The 22,208-nt window shown below is 41.5% G+C and overlaps 3 protein-coding genes across 6 annotated transcripts in view; 1 reads left to right on the top strand and 2 right to left on the bottom strand.

Annotated features, from left to right (window-relative positions):
* Positions 1-4,586, top strand: part of syne1a (spectrin repeat containing, nuclear envelope 1a) — a 131,232-nt gene extending 126,646 nt beyond the window's left edge. Inside the window, exons 144-148 of the mRNA XM_086264230.1 lie at positions 32-160; positions 480-734; positions 899-973; positions 1,493-1,551; positions 3,093-4,586. Coding sequence (XP_086120356.1) covers positions 32-160; positions 480-734; positions 899-973; positions 1,493-1,551; positions 3,093-3,369 — 795 coding nt within the window. The 3' untranslated portion in view covers positions 3,370-4,586. The remainder of the gene's footprint in view (positions 1-31; positions 161-479; positions 735-898; positions 974-1,492; positions 1,552-3,092) is intronic.
* A 386-nt stretch (positions 4,587-4,972) lies between these two features.
* On the bottom strand, positions 4,973-19,470 carry esr1 (estrogen receptor 1). 4 transcript variants are annotated; one of them, XM_086264234.1, is made up of 12 exons: positions 19,351-19,470; positions 15,281-15,706; positions 14,209-14,417; positions 13,280-13,396; positions 12,629-12,816; positions 12,384-12,537; positions 10,846-10,984; positions 9,724-9,857; positions 8,309-8,492; positions 7,793-8,131; positions 6,994-7,017; positions 4,973-6,923 (listed from the first exon to the last, which is right to left on the bottom strand). In XM_086264234.1, the coding sequence occupies exons 1-10, from the start codon at positions 19,362-19,364 to the stop codon at positions 7,795-7,797; spliced, it is 1,902 nt and encodes a 633-aa protein (XP_086120360.1). In that variant the 5' UTR covers positions 19,365-19,470; the 3' UTR covers positions 4,973-6,923; positions 6,994-7,017; positions 7,793-7,794. The 4 variants fall into 4 exon arrangements, with proteins under 4 accessions (XP_086120360.1, XP_086120359.1, XP_086120358.1 ...); XM_086264233.1 differs by having other exon boundaries at positions 4,973-7,017; XM_086264232.1 differs by having other exon boundaries at positions 4,973-8,131.
* dcph1 (damage control phosphatase 1) lies at positions 17,952-21,685 on the bottom strand. The gene is made up of 5 exons (XM_086264237.1): positions 21,322-21,685; positions 20,842-20,947; positions 20,507-20,748; positions 19,825-19,990; positions 17,952-19,476 (listed from the first exon to the last, which is right to left on the bottom strand). Exons 1-5 carry the CDS (start codon positions 21,378-21,380, stop codon positions 18,697-18,699), a joined length of 1,353 nt encoding a protein of 450 aa, XP_086120363.1. The 5' UTR covers positions 21,381-21,685; the 3' UTR covers positions 17,952-18,696.
* Positions 21,686-22,208: the final 523 nt, after the last annotated feature.

Genomic DNA, 22,208 nt, shown 5'->3' with positions numbered 1-22,208 from the left:
CTTAACCAAAACAACTGTTTATATTTGTCAGGAGTTCCATGAGATGAGTCACGGTCTGCTGCTATGGTTGGAGAACATTGACCGCAGGAGGAACGAGGTGGTTCCCATCCCCCAAAAAGCAAATCGCGAAACGTTACGAGCTCATCATAAAACACTTATGGTATGTCTCTCTTAAAACCGCCTCTGTGTGTAGTAGACTAACCTGGTGTGAGTTTCATACGACTGTTTTACCTTTTTACACTGATCAGTGTTACTTCACAAAGTGGGCACACGTGACTCCGTGTCTTGGTCGATTTGTTCAGACTTGTAGCACCTTTCGTGCAGATGCCCCCAAATTTTTTATATAACACAGTCAGAGGAGACAGAAAACTAGAAGTTGTCTGATTTTTTTTTTTAAATAACAAGTTGAGGATGCACAATAGGTCTTAATTTCTTCCTAATGTGTGGGTGACTCCTCTGTCCGCTTTATTGTTCTGCAGCAAATCAAGTGCGAGCTGCTGGACTCGCAGCAGAAGGTGTCGTCCCTTCAGGAGCTGTCAGCTCAGCTGCTGGTCAACATTAAACCTCAGAGTCTGGCCCAGACCTCAGAGCGGACCCAGGCTCAGGGCAACGAGTGTCTGGAGGCCCAGGAGAAGGTTCACGTGATCTGGAACAGGCTAAGGCTGCTCCAGAGGGAGGTCAACTCAGATCTGGAGGGGCTGGAGAGGAGACTGGGGGCCATGGATGCAGAGCAGGTCAGATATATATTATTGCAAATATGCCTTGTACTTGTGACATTTGGAATGACAATAAAGTTGAATTCTATTCTATGATACTGAGTGCTCATTAGTTCTTTAGTGGCATTAGTTTGTTGTAGATCTGAACATCAGAGCGAATGTTGTTGTTTTGGTGTTTTCAGGATTGCTCGCCATTGCCTGTTAGCAGATCTACAGCACCTGGTTCAGATGTGACCAGCCAGACCCGCAAACGATTGGTAATGTCTCTCTTCATAATGTCCAGAAGGGAGAGGGCTGAGCTCACATTACCTTCCACTTGTTTCTTTTGCTCTGCTAACATGTTTGTGGAAGAAAATGTAGTTGACCCCTCCCACCTCCCTTTTTTTGAGATGTTTTTGCTGCCCCACATCATAATGATCTGCAAAAAAACTCACAAGAAAACCTGGCTTTTCGTTTCTGTAATTTTTAATTTATGTGTAAATACCTGAATATTAACTTTTATTGTAAATGACAGCTAAAACATTTAATCGTGTGAGGTTTTTTTTGGGCTTGACCTTTCTGGATTTAGTTTTGAGAAGCCAGATTTCTTGGTTCTAAAAGTCAATCACCGTCATTGATTATGCTGCTGCTCTTTGGTTATTGATGATGATTTCTCTAGCAATGTTATGGCTCTCTTTATGTTGTTTTTATTCTCATCTGAGGCTTTGTCTTTATTTGCCTTTGACTGAAACATTGTTTTCTTTCTTTTACCCCTCCCTGCTCATTATCTGGTTCAGCCCCGAGGCAAAAGTAGTCAGGCCCACCCAGGACACCCTGAGAGCAGCCCGCGCCACAGGTACCTCTCTCCTGGACTCTAGAAACTTGGGATGATGGTGGAACCAAACCTTTCCAACAAGCATGATTTTTATTAACTCAGTTAGGCACAATCACCTCGTCAAAGATGTGGCAGATTTATCATATTATTTCGATTGCAGCGTTTGTGATCCGCTGCTTTGAGGTTTAAACCCGGCGTTCCATGATCTTCCCTTATTCTCGAGACCATGTTGTCGGCTCTTAAACGAGAGGGGAATCGCCTCCATCAGGCCGCTCCCCTTCTCCTTTAAATGTTTTTTTTTCCACTGCTTCTCTTTGCCCTGCTGCTTTTTGAATGGCATCATGAAGTATTGCCTTCACACATTTTGCTTCTTCTGACTTTGTAGTACGCTCCTCGCCCACTAGATGGCACTCTCTGAGCCCCACTGTCCCCACCTACCCACCCACACCCCAGCGGTCATGCCTTTAGCTCTGTTTTTCTTTTTTGTTTTCCTTCCTCTTTCATTCCCTTCATAGTTTTCCAACAGGATATGATGCATTAACTCCTGGTCTTCCTTCCACGTTAACTCCCATTTTCTCCTCCGTTTCCTTTCCAGACCTCTTTAAACCCACCCCCTTTACACCACATAGTCTCCTAAACTCCTGAACTAATCTTCCCATGAGGGTTGTAGAGAAACTAAATGTGCTTTTTCCCCTCACAGTTTCTTTATGTTGTACATTTGAGATTTTCCAAGTAGAAATTCAGCAGAGGAGAAGGCATTGCCTGGCCAAATAATTTGAAGCACACATGCGCAGCGTGCACATGCCTACTCACAGCTGCATCACTGTATGATGGAGGTCAATGAAACTGGGATGTCAGCTTGTCTGACCCTCTGTCTCCATGATGACGGGTCGCAGTAAGAACATGCTGTTCTTCCCTTAGAGTTTTTGCTCTGTCAGTGGAAATCTCCAGAGAGGCTTTTGGCATTTCTCCTGCTTCTGTTTGAAAAGATATGTGGCATTGAACTTTCACATAGTGAGCTCTGAAGCCAGAATCCCCCCCCCCCAAAAAAGCAAAACACACACACACATACACACAGTGATACGGTGAGACGCAGTCCATTATCTGTGAATGCTGTCTTACACGTGCAAGTGAGTGCCTGTTTTGTGTGTTTGCAAATTTCTACATGAGTGTGACTCTTTTTGTATCCTTTCTTATTTTTCCGTTCAACATAATTTTGTTTTCATGCTCTAAATGTCAGATTTACAAACTATAAAATGTAAAAAACCAGTGAAAAATGCCCGCCACAGTTCCCCCGATGTCTTGTTTTCTCTAAAAGCCTTTCAGCTAGCAACTAAAAGCTAAAAATCGACACGAGTAGAGTGTTTGACAGATGAACAGCTTAACGAGACAATTTCCTACCATAATCTGCAATATTATTCATTAATTCATAGTCTCATGAAGTCGGAGCATTTTTCACTATAAAGCAGTTTTAGCACAAATTTTTTTTAAAAAAAAACAACAACTAGTGATCTGAGCCCCACTCTCTGCAGTGTTTAATTTTTGTCTGGGTCTTCCTGCAGCCGGAGCAGATCACCAGGCGCCGCTGGCTGCGTTTCCTCCCGTTCTGACCTCTCAGACGTCACTTCATCAGCTTCCTCCTCCTCCTCAAAGGATAAGTCCTTCCTGCTGCGGGTCCTCAGGGCAGCGCTCCCCGTCCACTTGCTCCTCCTGCTCCTCATCGGCCTGGCCTGTCTGGTTCCCATGACGGAGGAGGACTACAGCTGCCACCACGCCAACAACTTCGCTCGCTCCTTCCATCCCATGCTGCGCTACACCAACGGACCTCCACCCATATGAGGAGCAGCTGATTTTTGTATTTATTTTTTTTAAATCTACCTACTGCTTTGCCAAGGACTCCACTGACTCATGTGAATGTTTCCTATTCACCCTGTGCCCTAAAGGAACAAACTCTTCCCCCTTGCTGGGGATGTATTATGAAGTATTTCAGAGGTGACATGAAGACTGATGTCACAAAACATTGCACACCCACCCACTCACCTGAGTCACCTCAACCCTTTAAAAAAACAAACAAACAACAAAAACACTCTGGATACCCCCCCCCCCCCCAGAAAAAAAAAAGAGAAAAAATTCATGTCGTTTTAACTTAAATAAGTATTTTATTTTTAAGGTTTCTGGAGAAACCTGCGAAATCGTTGAAAAACAAAGCACTATTTATATACTGTATGTTGGGAGCCAAAGTCGACTGTGCATTTTTGTCCATTATATCAAGTGCTGCTACTATTTATTTAGTGTTCAATCTGTTACTAGATTGTTAGCATTGATTAAGCTGAAGCCCCACTGTGAGTGGGGGGGATATTGTAAATTTTAAGAGCAGGCCTGCCGTCAGAGTAGCAGATTATTTACAGCCTTGGGTCTGAAGAGATTAGTTTCAGACTCACGTTTGAACATCGACTGAGGAAAAAAAAGACCAAAACCGCACAGAATCAGGTCAGCAGAAGTATTTTTCCCCAGGATGACTCGTTTCAGAAGGACCTGCCTGTCAATTTGGAAATGAAGTCTAAAACCTGCACGTAAAGCACTGACACGAGCACTGTCTGAAGGTACTGCACTGATGCCCTCCAGCCAAGATGGCAGACTTCTTTCTCCAAAAGCCAAGGCTTGTACTTTTTTCTTTTTTTTTTTTAAATTTTAGTATTTTATCAACTGGGACAAAAATGAAAAAAAAAAAAAGAGGATGAGCTCTCATTTGTATATCATTGTTTGAAATGCCTTTGAGTACAGGCAGTTATTTTTTTATCTTTCAGTTTGAGCATGCACTTGAAAGTCTCTCGCTTTTATGAAGGCCAAACAATCACTGGTAGTTTTAGTAGACGGCTGTGACATGAAATAGTGTGCTTTGTAATAACTGCGATTATTATTCTGCGGTGATGAGACATCTGAATCTGTTTAAAAAAAAATTAAATATGAAAATGGTTATTTATGTATGTACAGTTTGCTAATGCCAACTTCATGGAGAATACCCTCTTTGCAAGTAATAAAACATGAAATATTTACTTCTGTGGATTTTGATTTGGAGAAAATCGAGTCAGGAGAAAGGCGGTGATGAACAATGCTTGTTGTTTTTATTTGTATGCACAGTAAACAAACGACAGTCAAGGCAGGTTTGGCTGGATTTACACTTCCAAATCTGATGTTTTGATCCTGTGTGGAGGCTTTCCACACGTCTCTCAAATGACACAAATCTGCAGCTGCCTCTTTTTTTAATGCTTCTCCCGTGGCAACATAAATTATAATTGCCTGCAGTTTCCACTCATCACAGGTTGCAGGTAATTTCATGTTTGGGCTGGCAGCATTTTGCATTGAAAGCACGCAGAATAGCAGCCAGACTCGTATCTATCGCTACAGAAGCTGTGTTTTGATCCCAGATTCAGTTGCTTTATTTATTTATTTATTTTTTTCTGGAGTCAGCTTGGCTCCTGTGTTAAAGTACTTATTTTTTGCATCAACAAACTAAAGGCTGGGTAAAAACATTTAATGTCCCCCAAATGCAACTGGATTAATAAAACAATTAGTTAAAAACGCAACTAGCAAACCATCAGTTGAGCAAAAGGTGTCAAATACGGACTCATCCCTGCTTCCCAAGTGTGACTGTGTGCAGTTAATCAGATGCCGTGTGACTGCAAACAAAATTAAGAGAAAGGTACACCTAGTGAGCAGAGTGCTGTGTGCATCGGCTTTATTAACGTAGAGAGAAAAAGAGGAAGGAAGGAAGCAGGCAGAGCCGGGGCCTCATACACTGAAACAGCCAATGATGGTGCAAACAAGAAGTCACTAAAACCTCATTTGAAAAATCGTATCTCATTGTGTTTAAAAAAAAATGTGTTGACCTGAGTTCCAGGGCATCCAAGACATTTTTACACTAATCTACAGTGTACACAAGTATTATATATATTTTGCTTCCAAGGAGCCAAACCTCCTTGTAATTTCAGTTTTCTGACCTTTCTGAAGGTCTTTCGGTTTTTCTTTGGACATTGGTTCTTTCACACCATATTTTTTTCTTTAACACTAACCCATAAATCAATTAAGCATAAAAAAAAGGCACCTAACTCAAGAGATGGACCAGTGCTGTGTCTAAACAGTACAGACAATTTAGCAAAGCAGCACTTTTAAACTCCCCTGAGCTTTGTTGCTAGCATCCTGTTGCAAAGATTTAATCATCATTTGTTCCCATTTCTTTTGCCAAATATATCAAAAATACCAAGAATACCACAGTTTGGCAGGCAGACAATAGTATTTTGGCAACAACAAGGTGATTCCGAAAGAGCTATTTCCCAAAAACGTATCCCAGCGTATCCCAACAGGGTTTGCAAAATTCCGGAAACTTAAAAGCTGGAGGACAAAAGAAGAAGTAATATTTCTGATTAGCAGATGAACAGTAAGGGAAAGTGAAGTCCTTCTGATAAAAGAGCTGATAAACCCAAACTTTAAACTTTTGGTTCAATTCATTTTAAATATGTGCAGAGAAGGTCAGGAGAGAGGAACAACAGAGAGTGTGAGTGGACGTTCTGTCAGGGTTTTGGGGCTGCATTTCAGCCAGTGGGGTTGGAGATCTTCTCAAAATTGAAGGAATTGTGAATGCACAAAAGTAGCATAAGGGATTGATACTATCTGGAAAGCGTCTCTCCCTGAGCCCGGACCTTAATTATCAAAACAGTGTGGGGTCGTCTTCATAGACAAGAGAACAAAAAGCAGCCAACATTCAAAGAAGAGTTTTGAATGTCCTTTAATGAGCCTAGAGAACTATTCCTGAAGACTACTTAAAGAAATCACAAGAAAGTTTGCCTAAGCCAGTTAAGGCTGCTTTAAAAAATAAACGTGGTTAGAGCAAATCTTGACTTTCAAGCTCATTACATCTGTACAAACTCTGTTTTTACCTTATATACTGTATTTTTATGCTTGTTTTCACAGGTTCCAACAAATCCCTGCATCTATTTCTCATTTTCCTAGAAAAATAAAAACAAACGAGGGTCGAATCAAGACTTTTGCACAGTGCAACCAATATGTAACGTATATTGGTATACTCTATGCAGTCCAAAATGTGCATTTAATCTGATGCAAGATTTTAAGCCTAAAACATTGAGTGGCATGTTGTAGCAAATTATTCAGAGGCTAAACAACCCCCAGGCTGACTGCACTGTTGCAGCTAATCTAAAGTTGGCAAGCTGGCTGTTAAATTTGTCCTCACTGTGTGTTGAAACCATTTCAGGCTGTTAGTCAGACCCAAAAACAGTTTGAATACGTGACCTCAGGAATTTGTAAGCCAACTAAAAGAGAAAAAAAATCTGATAAACTTCCTTTTAGGTGTTTCATTTCTTCAGCTGCATCAAATTCTGCAATTTAAACAGAAATTAGGTTGACATATATTCATTTTGGAGACTTCCTTTTTAACACCGTTATTACCTGTTTCAGCGTGTAGTCTCTCTGCTAACCACACACGTGCACAGTGAACACGGACGGCCACATAAGAGAGTAAGGAAAAAGGATTTGACGTAGGTTAGCACAGAGAACAATCCTCCTGTACACAGACGTTACCCAACAAACAGCCAACTGATATTTAGGACTCGATCGCACAATTTCTGCCAACTTAAAATTCAACAGATACATCCTCTCCCACTCCTCACTTCAAAATTGCCATCACTAAAATATTTTTTCTCAGATATATCTGAGAGAAAATTGGGTGCGCTCACCCACATTACCTGATATCTATTTTTTAACAATACCGGCATCTAAGCACAACGAATTCCACGTTCATTTGAACTAGTTTTACCATCATTTCCTGCGTAATTCTTTCTCTTTTATTTCCTTTATATGAAAAAATAATGCCCATCAGCCTCTTAAATCACAGAGGAAGTGCACTTTGGTCGAGGCGAATAAACAGAAAGATTAGCTGCTCATTGTTTGAAATCACCGTAGCTAACAGAGCACCACATTAAACATCTGCTGTTTTGGAAATGATAAGCGGTACTGGAAAGCTGATTGAAAATCACAGGTATCATTAAAGGCAGTGTACAAGGCTGACAGCACTGAAATTCAGACTGCTGTGCAATTCCAATGAGAAGGTTCTCACTAAACAGCTATAAAAATCACCTCATTTATAAATATTCTCTCATGCAAACTCGACTATAACCACCATCTTTAATTCACCAACCCCTTTTTTTAAAATTCTCTGCACAAACCATCCATAAAAATGACTTTAAACCTTCATAGGATGCGGGTGCAGTCGGAATGGGACCCCCTGTACTGCAGGACACCTGGACCTGTGGGCGCTCTGCTCAGGTTCTCACGCCTCGGGCTCTCGTGGTTGCCTTGAGGTCCTGAACTGGAACCAGCCGAGGAGGTGCCTTCATCATCGCCACCACCCCCGCCGCTGCTGCTGGTGCTGCTGGTGTTGGGAGAGTCTCTGTCACCCTGGGACCAGGACTGAGATGGTTTGACTGGGCGATGGATGCGTTGAGCATCCAGCATCTCCAGCAGCAGGTCGTACAGAGGCACTTTGTTCTTACACTTCATGCTGTAGAGGTGCTCCATGCCTTTGTTGCTGCAGGGAGTGTAACCAAAGAGAGATGGTGACCTCACCTGCTTTCTAACACTGCATTCTGCAACCTAGAGTCTCTGTTAGATTTTACAATGTGTTTAAAACCTTCCTCACACTGTTACCGTCATCACATTAGGGCGACTGAAACTAGAAATTTTCTCACAGTGTTTTGAGTTCTACCTCATGTGCCTGATGTGGGAGAGCAGCAGGAGCAGCTGGGCCTGTCTTCTTGACTGGTGCTGAGCCGAGCACCCCAATTGGCTGATATGAAATATGAGCGCATCGGTAATGGTGTCCAGCATGTGTTGCACTGCCGCGCTGTCGTGAAGGGGCTCCATTGTGCCAGTGCAGAAAGAAAAGGCACCTAAGAGACCAAGACATCATCAGCTCACTGCCAACTTTCTGTCTAAAGCTCGTTTTTTCTCTTGAACTAATCTTTTCAAACATGTTTTTCTTGCAATATTCACAAAAAAACACAAAAGTTTAAATAAGGATGTCACTGTAAGCTTAAATGCCCCGTTTTAGAGGTTTCGTTTTTTCTACTGTTCATTCCGTATGATGTCATCAGTGAGACAAGATATTTCTGGTCATCTCAGGCACACAGCTTTGTTTGTCTTTATCTTACAATATAAAGCACCTTAAAAGGCAACTGTTGTTGTGATTTGGCTTGATATAAATAAAACTGAATTGAAAGATAATTGCTGTGTTACCACAAACAGATTGCATATCATCGCCGACTCAACCCCATTCGGTAGCAAACTGATAGCAGACTGACTGCGTGTTGTTGAGGTTTTATTGCCGCCTTAAAAGCGACACGTCAACATCTACGAGTGGTCCAGGATCTGGACCCCAACCATTTCAAAGCCGACAAAATCATGACATCATTGCACGCCGCCACAATAATTTTGGTTACTGTGCTGCAGTCTTCATCCGCTGTTTTCCCCAGTGTGCCTGCAGCATTAAAGGAAGGTGCGCTAAAACAGCTCGTTTCAGATCAAGGCGTGGCTCCTCTAGTTGAGTCCGAGAAGAAAATTATGGAGCTTCCTTAACAATACTCAGCTTTCTTACAATGAAGAAACGTCTAAATTTTTATTTGAAAAAGGATCTGATCCACATGCTTAAGATGACGCACGGCAATCTCAGTAATCTAAAGTTCATCCCGCTCCAGCAGCTGAGCCAGTAGTGTCATTTCACTGGTATTTCAGACTTCTCTTATAGAATACCTCAATCTCCGGGGCAAACACAGCCCTCTGTGCTGTCTCATGTTGTCATGGGAACAGCTATTGGTTATTGACGGTACAGATCTCTCCAGAACGCTCTGTTCGCCTAATCTGTCTGCGCAGCACTGAGAGCTTTACCTCTGTGGGTGTAGTTTGACACTGTTCAATATTTACTCTCAGGAGCAGATACACAAACCTTTGGTGTGGCGTTCTTGTGAACAAACGGAGTGGATATTAGAAAATAAATAAATAAATGAACTAGGGAGCGGATCCTTTTATTTGTGAAGTGTCCTTCGATGTTTTCAGGTATCAGTTTGGTCTCTCTCTCTCTTTGAAATGCTTTCACAAGGAGGTCACGTTAACACGGTGTCTTACCAGAGTTTAGCAAAATGATAGCTTTGAGACAGACAAACTCCTCAGGTTTGAGCTTGAGCATCCGGAAGCGGGACGCTGTGGCCAGCAGCATGTCGAAGATCTCGGCCATTCCCTCGACGCATGTGCCTTCAGTCCTGGACAGCAGAATGAATTAATGTGTCATGCAGGAAGAAAAACAATATCAAGATCACACAAGTTACCCAAAAAGTCACATTTTAACAAAAGCAGATCACCGCTTTAGTGCAGAAGGAGAAGAGCACCATCAAACTATCAAACAAGCAACCAGATAAACAACTAATGGACTGAATGGCTGCAAGGCTCCATTTGTCCACACAGTTGAAAGGTGATGGAAAGATGGATAATGTGGCTGGAGTGCAAGTTAAAGTTGGATGGCACAGAGCTGAGGGAATTTGCCAACCCTGGTCCAACAGCATTTTAGTCATCAAGTCCAATTGGAGAGGACACTCATACCGGGACCAGGTTTTAGAGATAATACTCTCTAATACACTTTTGAATCAAATGGGACCATCAGGCACATCAGAGGGTAAAAGCTCTGTCTGCCCGCAAGTCTCCCTCATCCCTCGATCTGTCTCTGCCTCTCTCTTTTTCTCTGAGGTAGATACTGTGCTTTGGCCAGCTTGTTTACTCTTAACATGGCGGGAAATGGAGGGAACAGGCTGTGCCTGCAAAGCAGAAAACAGCCGTGTCTCCCCCGTATCTCTATTTTCTCGTCCTCTCTGTTCATCATTTAGCTCTATCTCTCTCTCACTGTCATCTCTCACTCCATCTTTCTTCATTTTCCATCATTCCTTGTATTGAGGGTTTGATTAAATCTCTTTCCTGGCTGCAAGCTCAGCACTGTAATGATGACGGGGTATTTCAGGTAGGAAAGAGGCTGCTCTCCTCTCCATGGGGAACATGTAATTAGTCTTTCACCGTGTGACAGACATGTTGGGATGGCACAATGCCTGGCAAAGTGTGAGATGGAAAATTTACAATGCTGATGTATCACCCTTAAGATGTGTCTGAGATAGAGAAAGAAAGAGAAATAGGTTGGAATAGCAGGGACAGCGAGATGAGAAAGGATACCAAGGTGAAAATTAGGGAAGTATCCCTCGCTACCTGTCCAGGATGAGGTCCTGTGCGAAGATGAGTTTGCCAGGACAGTGGATGGACCTCCAAATGAGCCCGATCATCAGCACCTCCAGCCACGAGCTCTCCAGCAGCAGCACCTGATCGTGAAGAGACAGCTGCAGAAAACCTAGAAACACAAAATACAAAGCATGTCGTGATGATAATTTTTGATGCCATGCAGGCAATCTCAACCACACCCAGCAGATTTAACAATTCTGAGCATTTGAAGCATCCGTCCTGAAACAAAATAAGGCCTTTAGCCAGAAGACTCACAGATAAAAGCAAAATAAAAATCTTCACTACAAATATTAGCCATTAGTAGTTTCAGCCATTATTCTGTACTCAGAAATTAAAAACAAAAAAAGTAGATAAGTCTACTCAGAATATCTGTGCTTTTTAACCAGGACAAGTAATAGAATATTAATGTCTCCTGCTCACCTTCAACCCACTCAAAAATGACTAAAACATCCACACTCTTGTTTTAAGCCAGAGAAAATCTACTTGAATATATCATCTGCAATCTCTGCTCACAAAAGAAGCTTTATTGCTGGCAATCAGCTGGGTTAAATTCATATATAATTACAGCCAATCTCCCCCATTGTGCCCCCTGTACAATGTTTGGAACCTCTTGCAATTAAAGTTGGGTATCTTTGGGCTTTTAGTGACACACAAGGTTGTAATGCCTCAAAATCTGGGTTTTAAACCTCCCTGCCAGGTTTGTGTGTGTGTGAGAGCACATGTAAAAAGGGTGATGTGTCTTATACTGCATTTAGGCTCTATGGGGTGCCTGCAGATTGACCAAACAATCCTCTCAAAGGTGATGACTGTAACTACTATTTCTGTAATGGCTCTGTATTCGTGTGGGGGGCTTATGTGTACTTTTACTACAGAGGTCTCCCATCTCTTCGCTGTTTCCTAAGAAGTCAAATTGACAACAACACACACACGACTGCAACTTCACACATTACGTCTGTGCACGATTAAGGGATTTTTTTCCAAGATTTTTTATTAGATGTCACGATGCTCCAAAGAAATGGCGCACATAATTTGCATGTGACCTCACATTTATGCACATGTTGTAGACTGATGCGCTATAACTATTTAACAATAAACAATAGGATACTGTAGCACTTGCATGATTACTGGAAACATTTTATTAAAATAGATCGTAAAGGCATCACTTTGCCATACACATACAACTAAACCTGATCATTTTATGTGTGGTCATTTGTCATTTTGTGATGTAAGCCACAGTTTCAGGGCCTGTTAGACATTTAATCTATAAATTATTACAGTGCTGTAATATTTTTTCTTCGTCTTACAGAGAGGATTTTTGTTGATGAACATCACCAGATCCTTGGAATATCCTAAAGAGTCAAAGAAGACTTCAGGCTAAGATGTATCTGGTAAACTAACACAGCCATTCTATGAACACCCTCTGGATACTGTCTATTGCTGCTCTTGTCTTAATGTTTAATTGTTGCTTCTTTAAATTCTTCTTTGCTATACTTTAGATTAATTCCTACCTGGAAGCTTCTTGGCCCATGCGATCATGTGAACCAGCTCCTTGTCGGCCATGCTGGTGAGTAGGGTCATCATGGTGACCTCCGTGTAGGGTTGGTTCATCTTCTGACGAGAGCACAGGGTTGGAGGCTCAGCACCCTGGAGCAGGAGGAGCACCTGGATGACAATCAAAATTTCCCCCTAAATCAATAAAACCTGATAGTGGACTTTCATAAAAACCTGCTGTAGATGCTCACTATTTCCTCACCTGATCAGGAGGTATGCTATTTAAAGAGGATCTTCCTCCTCCACCACTTGTACTGCTGCTGCTCGTTGCATGCTTCCTTCCATCATGAGGGGGCGCCTTTGTGTGTGGCAGGTCTTTGGCTGGTTTGTCTCTGTCGCAGGCCCGTCGTTTTTCACGCCGCAAAACACGTCCGCGGTCCTTACGCATACCTTGAGGACAGACCAAGGATGAAATAACATCATGATACAAAAAAAGAGGGAAAAAACAAACAAGTAGTCACGGGTGTGTAGATAAATCACTTCACTCTTTCCCCCACATTGTTCAAAAATAACTTCATGTTTTGCCACGTCTTACCACAGATGCGCAGATTCTTTTGGACTACTGAGTGATTCAGGAAGTATGAAAACAAAAATGTGACTGAGCAGTTGTACTCCTTAAGAGGAAATCTCTTCAAGGTCATGTTAAAGTTAGTCTCAAGCTTATCTGGATCCAACAGCAGCCTCATGTTTGTGCCAAGTTTTTCCACAGCAAGACAATCAGTTTTTAAATTTATAAAGAAGAGTGTAATTTTTGTTAAAAAAAATTATTAATAGAATTTCTTTACACGATTTTACAAAAAATTAAAACGTGCAAAAGGTGGAGAATCTTTCTTCTGCTGGTGTTCACCCTCACCTCCTTTCATCATGCCCACTTCGTAGCACTTCCTAAGACGGCAAGCCTGGCAGCTCTTCCTCCGATTCTTGTCAATGGTGCACTGATTTGTCGCTGGGCACATATAGTCATTGTGACCTGAGATGAAAGAAAATCTATTACTTTCAGCTACCCACTTCAGTGTGCAGTTCAGATTTAGGTTATTTAGTAGCCAGGTGCACTCTATTCCCCATTCTAAATGAATCTGAGATGGAGCAAATTAAAACGTGGCATCTTGGCTTTGTCATTGCCATGGAGACAATTGGTTTCTTCTTGAGTGCTCTTTCATTGCACGACTTTGCATCAATGCACAAACCGCATCAAATCATAAACATGACGCAGACACCAAGCACACTGAGTTTTGGTTTGCACACACAGGGGCAACAGCACAAAGAGTTTGGAAAACAGTTGATGTCTCACAAATGAAAATAAATAAATGGACTGAAACCTAAATTGTCTCTCAGTTTCACAATGTCCACTTTCTGACATGCGTCCTCCCTCCGTCTCCTCCTTTAACCCAACAGTATTCAACTCCAATTAGGCTGCTTATTTTTCTGTAAACATTACAGGTCGTTCACTTCTGTAAAATGAGCCAACAACATCCAAACTTCCTGTCAGGAATGTTCTTTAGATTTCCCCATGTCATAAATTAACCCATATTTAATGTCTTTGGCTGAAGGACAGGACACTATGTCTTTTCTGCTTGATAGCACTCAAAGTTAAGAAGCCAATTACTTTAGTGCACTGTGTTCTTCAATACTGTTATTTTCTATGACAGACACAATAAAGCCCATGATTTAGACAGTTTCCTAATTTAATCAACTGTAGTTGATCTGTAGTGTTTCTTAAAATATAGCGCAATCCTTTTATATCTACTGATGACAAACAGATAAAGCAGACAGACTACCTACCCTGGATGCTCCTCTTGAAGAAGGCCTTGCAGCCCTCACAAGACCACACCCCATAGTGGTATCCAGACGCGTAGTCACTGCACACAGCGCAGAAACGCGTCTCTTTGGTCATTTCAAACCCCCCAGCTCCAGCTCCCAACTCGCCCACGCCGTATGCCTCATCACGGGTACCACACTGGTCGTCTCTGGGAACCGGCTGATGGCTGGACCTGCAACACGCCATGAATTTTAATTTGGTAATTTCTTTTGTTTTCATAAAGATAAAGCTCAGTTGCAGAGTTAATCAAATAATACATCTGGATATTTTTGCCAAAAAATGGAACATTTTCTTTTCCCTGAAAATGTTAGGCAAGTCACTTAGTGATTAATCAAATCTTATCAGAACGACTTTAATACGACAGCAGCTGACAGGAGGAGCGGAGTTTTATTTTTCACCTGAGGCAGGAAACAAACTGTGTGTGTGCGTCTGTTGTTCTTACGTATTGTTCCCTTTTCAAGGTCCTTAACAAAGTCCTTAATCTCTGGAATTAGAGACCAGGACAAAGCTTGATCCTTTCCTCAGAGATAATAGTTATGTTTTGTATAAAGCAAGAGAATAAAAACAATGTGGTTATATAATTGTTCTGTTATAACGGCATTTACAGGACCCAACTGAATGTCACTGCCATAATTCACTAATTACAAATTCTGAATTTAGTTTTCCAGTAATATTTTGTTCTACTGTCCCCTGGTAGAACACACCAATTAAATAAATAAATGCCAGAAAACACCGGGCTTAATTCTTTTCTTTATGGTATAGTCACCTAAAATTTATAATGAAGACATGATAGAGGCAGCTACAGCTGTCGCAATGAAGCAGCATACCTGATGAACTGGTTTTGACTGTACTTATCATGTTACGCTTGCATAATCACCAAACTTTTGCACAAACACAACTGCCAAACAATCAAAACCAAGCCCTGGATGTGCCATTGCCAGACAAATAATTAAATGTGTCAGAAGGGGGTAATAATTCCATTCACTTTTTTCCTGTCACTTTTCTCCACCAGAAAAAAAAACTGCATTTCCTCACCTGTAGACGGGTGTTGAAGTGGTTTCCAGATAGTGGTGGCTGGGCGGGTGCATAAAGGGGCTCAGCCGTGGGCTGGAGGGCACAAACACAAGTGGACTGGTTGTCCCACTGCCCAGGGACTGAAGACTGCCATCGGACGGTGGTCCGTGAGCGTCCAGAGGAGCCGAGTAGCAGCCAGTGGTGGAGTGGCTGTAAAGAGGAGTCGGGGCAGGGGTGGGGGCGGCATAGTCATAAGACCCTTCCAGGAAGTCCACAGTGGCTACCCCTCCAGACCCCCGGCTCTCTTCGGGGTACATGTCGTAGAGGGGGGCACGCAGCGATGGCGAGACGCGAGTTGGAGAGTGGGGCTCCAGCTCTGAGGAGGCTGGGCTGTCCCTGGGTCTGAGTACTGGTCCGCACGGCTGTCTGCTCTGCGCTGGGCTCTGCCTGAGCAACATCACAGCACAACAGCAGTGATAAGCAACATGATTTAGACTGGCTCTCCCATTTGTTGGGAGGGGGAGTGGAGAGGAGTGTTGCTCTCCCTCTCTTTATTTTTTCCCCCTCACTTGCTCTCTGGGTCTCTTCTCTCCAACAAAGCTTGTCAGACAACTTGAAAGCTCCACTGTTATTCAGCTTTTTTGTGTCTGCCTTCAGCTTCTGGTCACTAAGCTCCAAAAGAACAAAATAAAAAGAGTTTTAAACAACTCTTCCTGTATTTTATTTATTTTTTGTCAGCAAAGCACCTCCTTCTTTTCTAATACATCTTCACCAAAGTGTGAGAGGGAGAAAGGCTGGTGGGACAGAGGGAGGAAAAAATAGTCATTCACAAACAACTCGTGTCTTCTCATGCGTGCCACAGTTCCCACTCGTCATTTGTGTAATATGGAAGAATTGTCACTGGTTGCACCTGTTTTGCTGAGAAAAGTTGACTGCTTATTCATTATTTGCTCAGCCGATAGCAGCACAGGACAGATGTGATGTACTGCCAGTCTATTTGCAGTGAGATTTAAAGAAATCACTGTGGACAGTTTACAACAACAACAGCAGAGGCTGAAAGAAAACCACAATCTACCATTACTACTACTATACTACTACTCACCACTTACAAACGAAGCATCCTCCTATGTGCTGTACAATGTACTGGCTCTGCTTGCCTCACAGGCATTTAGTTGAGCTCATTGGACACAATGGGAACAGTGGAAAGGTTTGAAAAAAAGGATAAACAAATTAAAGATACAGCCAAATCGATAACCGTGGTGCGTTTAAGTGCCAGGTCACCATAACACAGCAAACAAAGCAGGAGGTCAAATCTCTTTCTGACAGCGAGTAATTACACAATCAATCCCCAATGAAGAGATTGATAATCATTTTTATGCTTCACATTTATTTCTTCTCGTTAAAAATTGCAATAAATCTGAGAGAAATTTTAAAAGATACCTTCTGAGTCACATTCCATTAAGGGAAGGTTGATATAAGTTACAGATCCACAGCATGGATCAGTTAATCATCACTTTATCCGTTCAAATCACGGGCGAAGCAGAACACTATGTGTACAAAAACAAAGCCAAGGGACCGACCAACCACTGTTGATAAAAATCAAATGTAAAAAATAACTGTTTACAGATTTCGGAGTCAATGACAGAAAGACGCACAAAAATTATTTGGGCCATTTGAATTCACGTCTTCTTGCTACTCAAGTGAGACATGTTGTAATTTATGTGAGAAATTTATAAAGTCAAACATGTTCTCATGCAATAATTAATGGCTACCACCAAGTGGGGGAGAAAACTTGACACGGAGCCCTAATTTTCCTTTCTCTGTGGTACATCTTTCTTGTGTAAACAGCCCAATTTTCAGGACATGTCAGGTCAAGTGGAAAACAAGTGGCCCTGATGATTTTTTCTATTTTCCCTAGAGTAAAATGAAGACATTGTTACACCAGGGGAAAAGAAAATGAAGGGTGAGAAATGAAACAGCTAAATCACCTAAATGATTCAAGATAAGATGCTTCCTGCAGTAATAAGGCCTCATTTTCATAAGGTACCACATTCACAAAGCATCAGAGCAGCCTAAATTATGCCAGTGTTGTTACAGCTCATTCTGAATTGTAATGCACATACTGCAGCATTTCCAGCTGTTTTGTTGGCCATTTTTCTTGGTCCAACCCGACCTGAGTAAATGAAAGGTCATCAGGAAAACACTCTTATAAATACAGACTAAAGTCACAACCCTGGTGAACCGACTACCTTATAAGAGATTGTGTGTTTACAAATGTATTTGTTCATTGTTTTAACATTAAGGTTAACTGGGTCTTTATATTTTGCTGTGTATACATGTAAATTAAACTCTCCTGTTACACTGTTACATGCAAGACCAAAAATACAGGTCAAATTTAAGATCAAATCACAACAGCAGTCACCTCAAGGTGCTTCACACTGTAAGGTAAAGGACCCTATAATAATGGTAAAGTCCTTACAATAATGTAGAGTTTAGGCAGCTACTCTGCACTGTGTTGGCACGTGGTATTCAAGAAGGTTACAGTGGAGGAATTATATCCTTAAATTTAGTTATAGCACTTTCAGAAATGCATTCATTTCAATATGGACAAATTTACAAAATAGCTATTAGTATACAAAAAAAACCAAAAAACATTTTTCTTGCTTGTAAAGTACGACAAAAGGAAAAAGAGCAGAGTCATAGTAGTGATTTATTAAATCAAAACAAATGATCAAAATAACATTTTCACCCAGCAGCACTATGGGATCCAGTTAACATCACCTGTTGATTACTAAAAGTGACAAACGACATGACAATGTGCAAAGAGACATCCACTTTTATCTATGGAGATAGAGGTCCAGGTTCCCATTTTAAGCAAAACAAGCACATGCCACTTATTGTTACACTGCTCCAACAACAATGTAATTTTCAAAAAATGTTATGATCTGCTTTTGGTGAACTTAACTCGCTGTAATCACACGGAGTAAAACAACCTGAGCTGAATAAAAAAAAAAGATTAAAAAAAAGAAAGAAAAACAACAACAACAACAACAAAAAAACCCAAACAAACTATAAGTTAGATTTACATCATTCTCACAACTGCATGCAAAACTGTTTCTGCTATAGAATTCATACTCAATTTTTTCTCAGTAATTGTTCACAGCATTAACCTGTAAACAGTATGACTAAATTCATGGTTTACTACACATGTAGGATAAAATGTAGGAGGTGAAATTTTGATATGAGATGGCTTTTTATGAAATTATTACTGAGTATTAATTATTGTGCGCGTTCCTGAATCAAACTTGATGAAGTGCTAGTAAACAACATTTAACAATTCCCCTAACTTAAGTGTCTAGTGGTTTAAAGGTATCGCCTGCTTATGAAGCTTCTTTTTAAACCCATGTCATCAAAGTGAGTTCCTGATTTGAACCTTACTATTCTGACTTTGGATTGTGGAACTGAATCACAGCGTACTTGCCGCTAGTCATCCAGCTTGGATCTTGGGAGGTAAGCTTCTCCCCTTGTCCCGGTTGCAGACCAACCTGAATGTTAGCCTTGAGAGTCCTCAGGCTGCACAGCGTTGCAGGCCCAAAGCCTCGCAGTGCAGTTTCAAAGCTTACTGTGTGCTCCCAGTCCCTGTCTCCAGTCAGCTTCCTGTAGTTGAGATCGCCTTTAAACAGCACCAGGTCTGCTCCCTGCAGGGTTGTATACAGGTCAGGAGCATCGGCTGCCATGTCGCAGAACTCATGGGGCTGTGTCCAGAAAGGATGATCATGATAGCACCACATTCCCTCTTTCAAGTACCTCTGCCACTGAACACCACATTTGGAAACCCACTTGTGATTGGTTGCCATGGCCTGCCGAATGGTCCACTGAAAATCTTTAGCTGTGACGTCAGAGACAAACCACGGGATGGATTTGCCATGAAAATGAATCTGACGTGCAAGGCCAGAGGAAACCAGGAAGTCGGCTAAGACCAAGTCAGTGACCAACTCGAAGCCAGCATTGTCTAGAACAATGTCCACTCTGTCTGCATTGTTTTTCCCTGACTCCCTTGGCCTCTGCGCAGAAATAAGAGCTGACCATACCCTTTTGGTGTCATCCACCAGGATGAAGGGCAGGAGGCTGTAGAGGGAATCTAGTGGACTGGTCTTCTGGGAGTTCTCTTGGCCAGCAGATATTGACAGATCACACTTGTTTCCCCACAGAGATACCTTAAAAGAGTCACAAAATGTATTCAATAAATAGTAACTGAATACTGTAAAACATAAAATCTCCAAGAACTAATGCACCACATTTATTGCAGTTATGAAGGTCTAATCCCACTGGTATTAGTGGGTTCATTTTAAATTAGGCTACCAATCACAACAAGGATTCACAAGAGGACCATTCATCTCAGGTGTAGCCAGAATCACTCACTTTTAAATACTAAAAAGCAAAGTTTTAAATAAATAAATAAATAATTTAAATAAATACAAATGGAAAATTGAAAAAAAAGAATAGTAACTTACATACTGAGAATCTTGTAAATGTATAGCTTTAAGGACATAAATTGAACTGACCTGCATTAGTTTGCTGAAATGCTCAAACAGCGGATTCTTAGACAGCTCGTCTATGTTGTTCTTGATGCCCTCCAAGTACGTACACAAGGACATCACAGCCTGTGAAGACTCAGTAAAGCTCTGAGTCTTTCCCTCATTAAAGACATCAAAGTCACTGATGGGAGGACTGAAATAAAAGAAGAAATAAAATCATAACAGAAATCATAACAAAAACTAAACAAACACAATCTAAAAAGAAATGAGAAGGGGAATTGGAGAGCATATCCTCTGCCAAAGATAGAGCTCAGATTTTCAAAGCAACTGATCTGGATTTACACAACAACTAAGTGGATGCTTCCTTGTCTTCTATTGTACCTTTGCATAAAGTTTCATGAAATTCAGTTGTGTTAATTTTTGTCTAACCTGGCTAACAAACAAAGAGATAAATACAAGCCTTGGCAGAGGAACATATTTACTGAAGGTCCACCGGTTGTGAAACTCAAGGTTGATGTTGATGGTCAAAATCATTTATCCACTAACCAATGCCACTGTGTTTTTGTTTTTCTATGCACCACTATATCAGTCAGTACCAAGGTTTTGTCAGTATATAAAAGTATCCCTCAGTAATATACTAAAAGTTATTACAAAATTCCAGGGTTTACATCTACAGTAGCTTCCATTGTAACATATAAATGCTTCTCACTTGAGCAAGAGCGCCTCGTGTATCCTACGGTACATGTAGCACTCCACGTAAAGCCAGGGAGACTTGAACCAGCTGACAGGCTCCTGGTCACCTTGCAGTCTCTGCTGCCTCTCTAGGTATTGGTTCCAGGAATCTGTGTCCGGTAGGCCGTCTGTCAGTGCTAGCACTGGCTTGTCAGTTTGCAGCTCATTCCTCAGCTTAGATAGCAGAGATATAGCTTGCTTCTCTGCCTGGATACCCACCTGGTTGAAAATAAAGGGGAAGCACCGGCAAAATCCAACGCAAGTCTTAACGTGAACCTCATAACTGCCTCAATTGAATGAACGTGGTCTTACCTCTCCGTATTCCTCAAAAAACTTGTTTTTATTGCGATGAATTGTGTCAACAACTTTGGTCAGGATGGTGGGTAGTCTGTCTCTAACGGTCAAATAAGCAAATGACCTGCAGAGAAAACATATAACCAAGAATATCTCCCTTTTATACTGCAGCACTGATTTGCAAGTTAACTAGCTAATAAGCCATCTGTAAGCTTAACTTTTTCTTTGTGGAATACAAAAAGTATACTCCCTGGAGTGATATTACCTTCGCATGCTTATCTTTGTTTACCCATAAAATTTCTGGTTTGACCTAAACAACGTCCTGTGCTTGAATATCTACACACCATCACTGCCAACTTACAGCTAGCAGGAAGCTAATGCTATTGCTAGTCTGGACTCTACCGTCCCAACGTTACGAGACCATTTTCATAAGGAAACATAAATCCCCAGGTTATTAAAAATTCTGCGATAAAGTCAAGTAATCAGCTGTCAACCTACCCAACCACTCTGGCAGACAATGAAGGGGGAACTCCGTGCATAGTTTGATCCGTCGCCATGATGTTAGCAGGGGTTCAAATTCAAACTTTATCAATAAAAGCACTGGGACAGCAATAAAGTTTCTTGAATAGCTAGGAGGTTAAAGGTGACGTCTGCTTTTCTGCAGAAGTCACGTGTTGAGATAGGTTGCCCCAGGGTTCACTTCTTATTTTTGCTAAGAATATTTTTACATTTGTAAAAAATACATTTCTTCCCACTTGCGCTTTGTGCTTTTAGTGAGGGACACGATACTACCATCTAACGGTTAACACGTAAACTACAGTGCTGACAACCTGTCAAACTGTTACCGAGACTGCATTTTCAAGTCGTATCAACTGTTTCAGCAATACATATTACCTTAAATATCAAAGGTCTCAAAGCTGGTGTTATCTCAGGTGGCTCTAAGGTTGGTACGCCTGCCGCGTTGCATTGAGCTGCTGAGGTAGCACGCTGAGCATCACTTGTTGTCCAGGGAAACTATTGTCATGGAGACATTCATTCATCCTATTAGAAAAGGCCAAAGGGTTTTTGGCGGCAAAAGGGGAGGAGAAGTGGGCGGGGTTGGGTACTGCGGTTTCCATTGACTTCCTGTTTCTGACCCTTGTCAAATGTGGAAGAATAACAATGCATACAAGTGTCGTTTTTTATGTGTAATATGTTTGCTTATATTAGTAAATATAGAATGTGGGCAAAAGGAGTTATGAATGGGTTATGTTATATATTAATATGTTATATATGTTGTTTCTTCTTCCTTCTTAAAACCTTTACTAAATTCTACATCAATAACAACTAGCTGTGTTTTTCATTAGTTTGCCGGCCAACATGTGAAACAAAAACACGCACATGTA

Source organism: Aulonocara sp. 'chitande type north' Nkhata Bay, linkage group LG15, assembly GCF_057382095.1.
Source record: "Aulonocara sp. 'chitande type north' Nkhata Bay isolate Kocher_YH1m ecotype deep benthic linkage group LG15, A_spYH_male_GT1.1, whole genome shotgun sequence".
In the NCBI taxonomy this organism is placed as follows: Eukaryota; Metazoa; Chordata; class Actinopteri; order Cichliformes; family Cichlidae; genus Aulonocara; species Aulonocara sp. 'chitande type north' Nkhata Bay.
The sequence above is the reverse complement of the archived record's forward strand: the minus strand, read 5'-3'. Positions and strand labels throughout refer to the sequence as shown.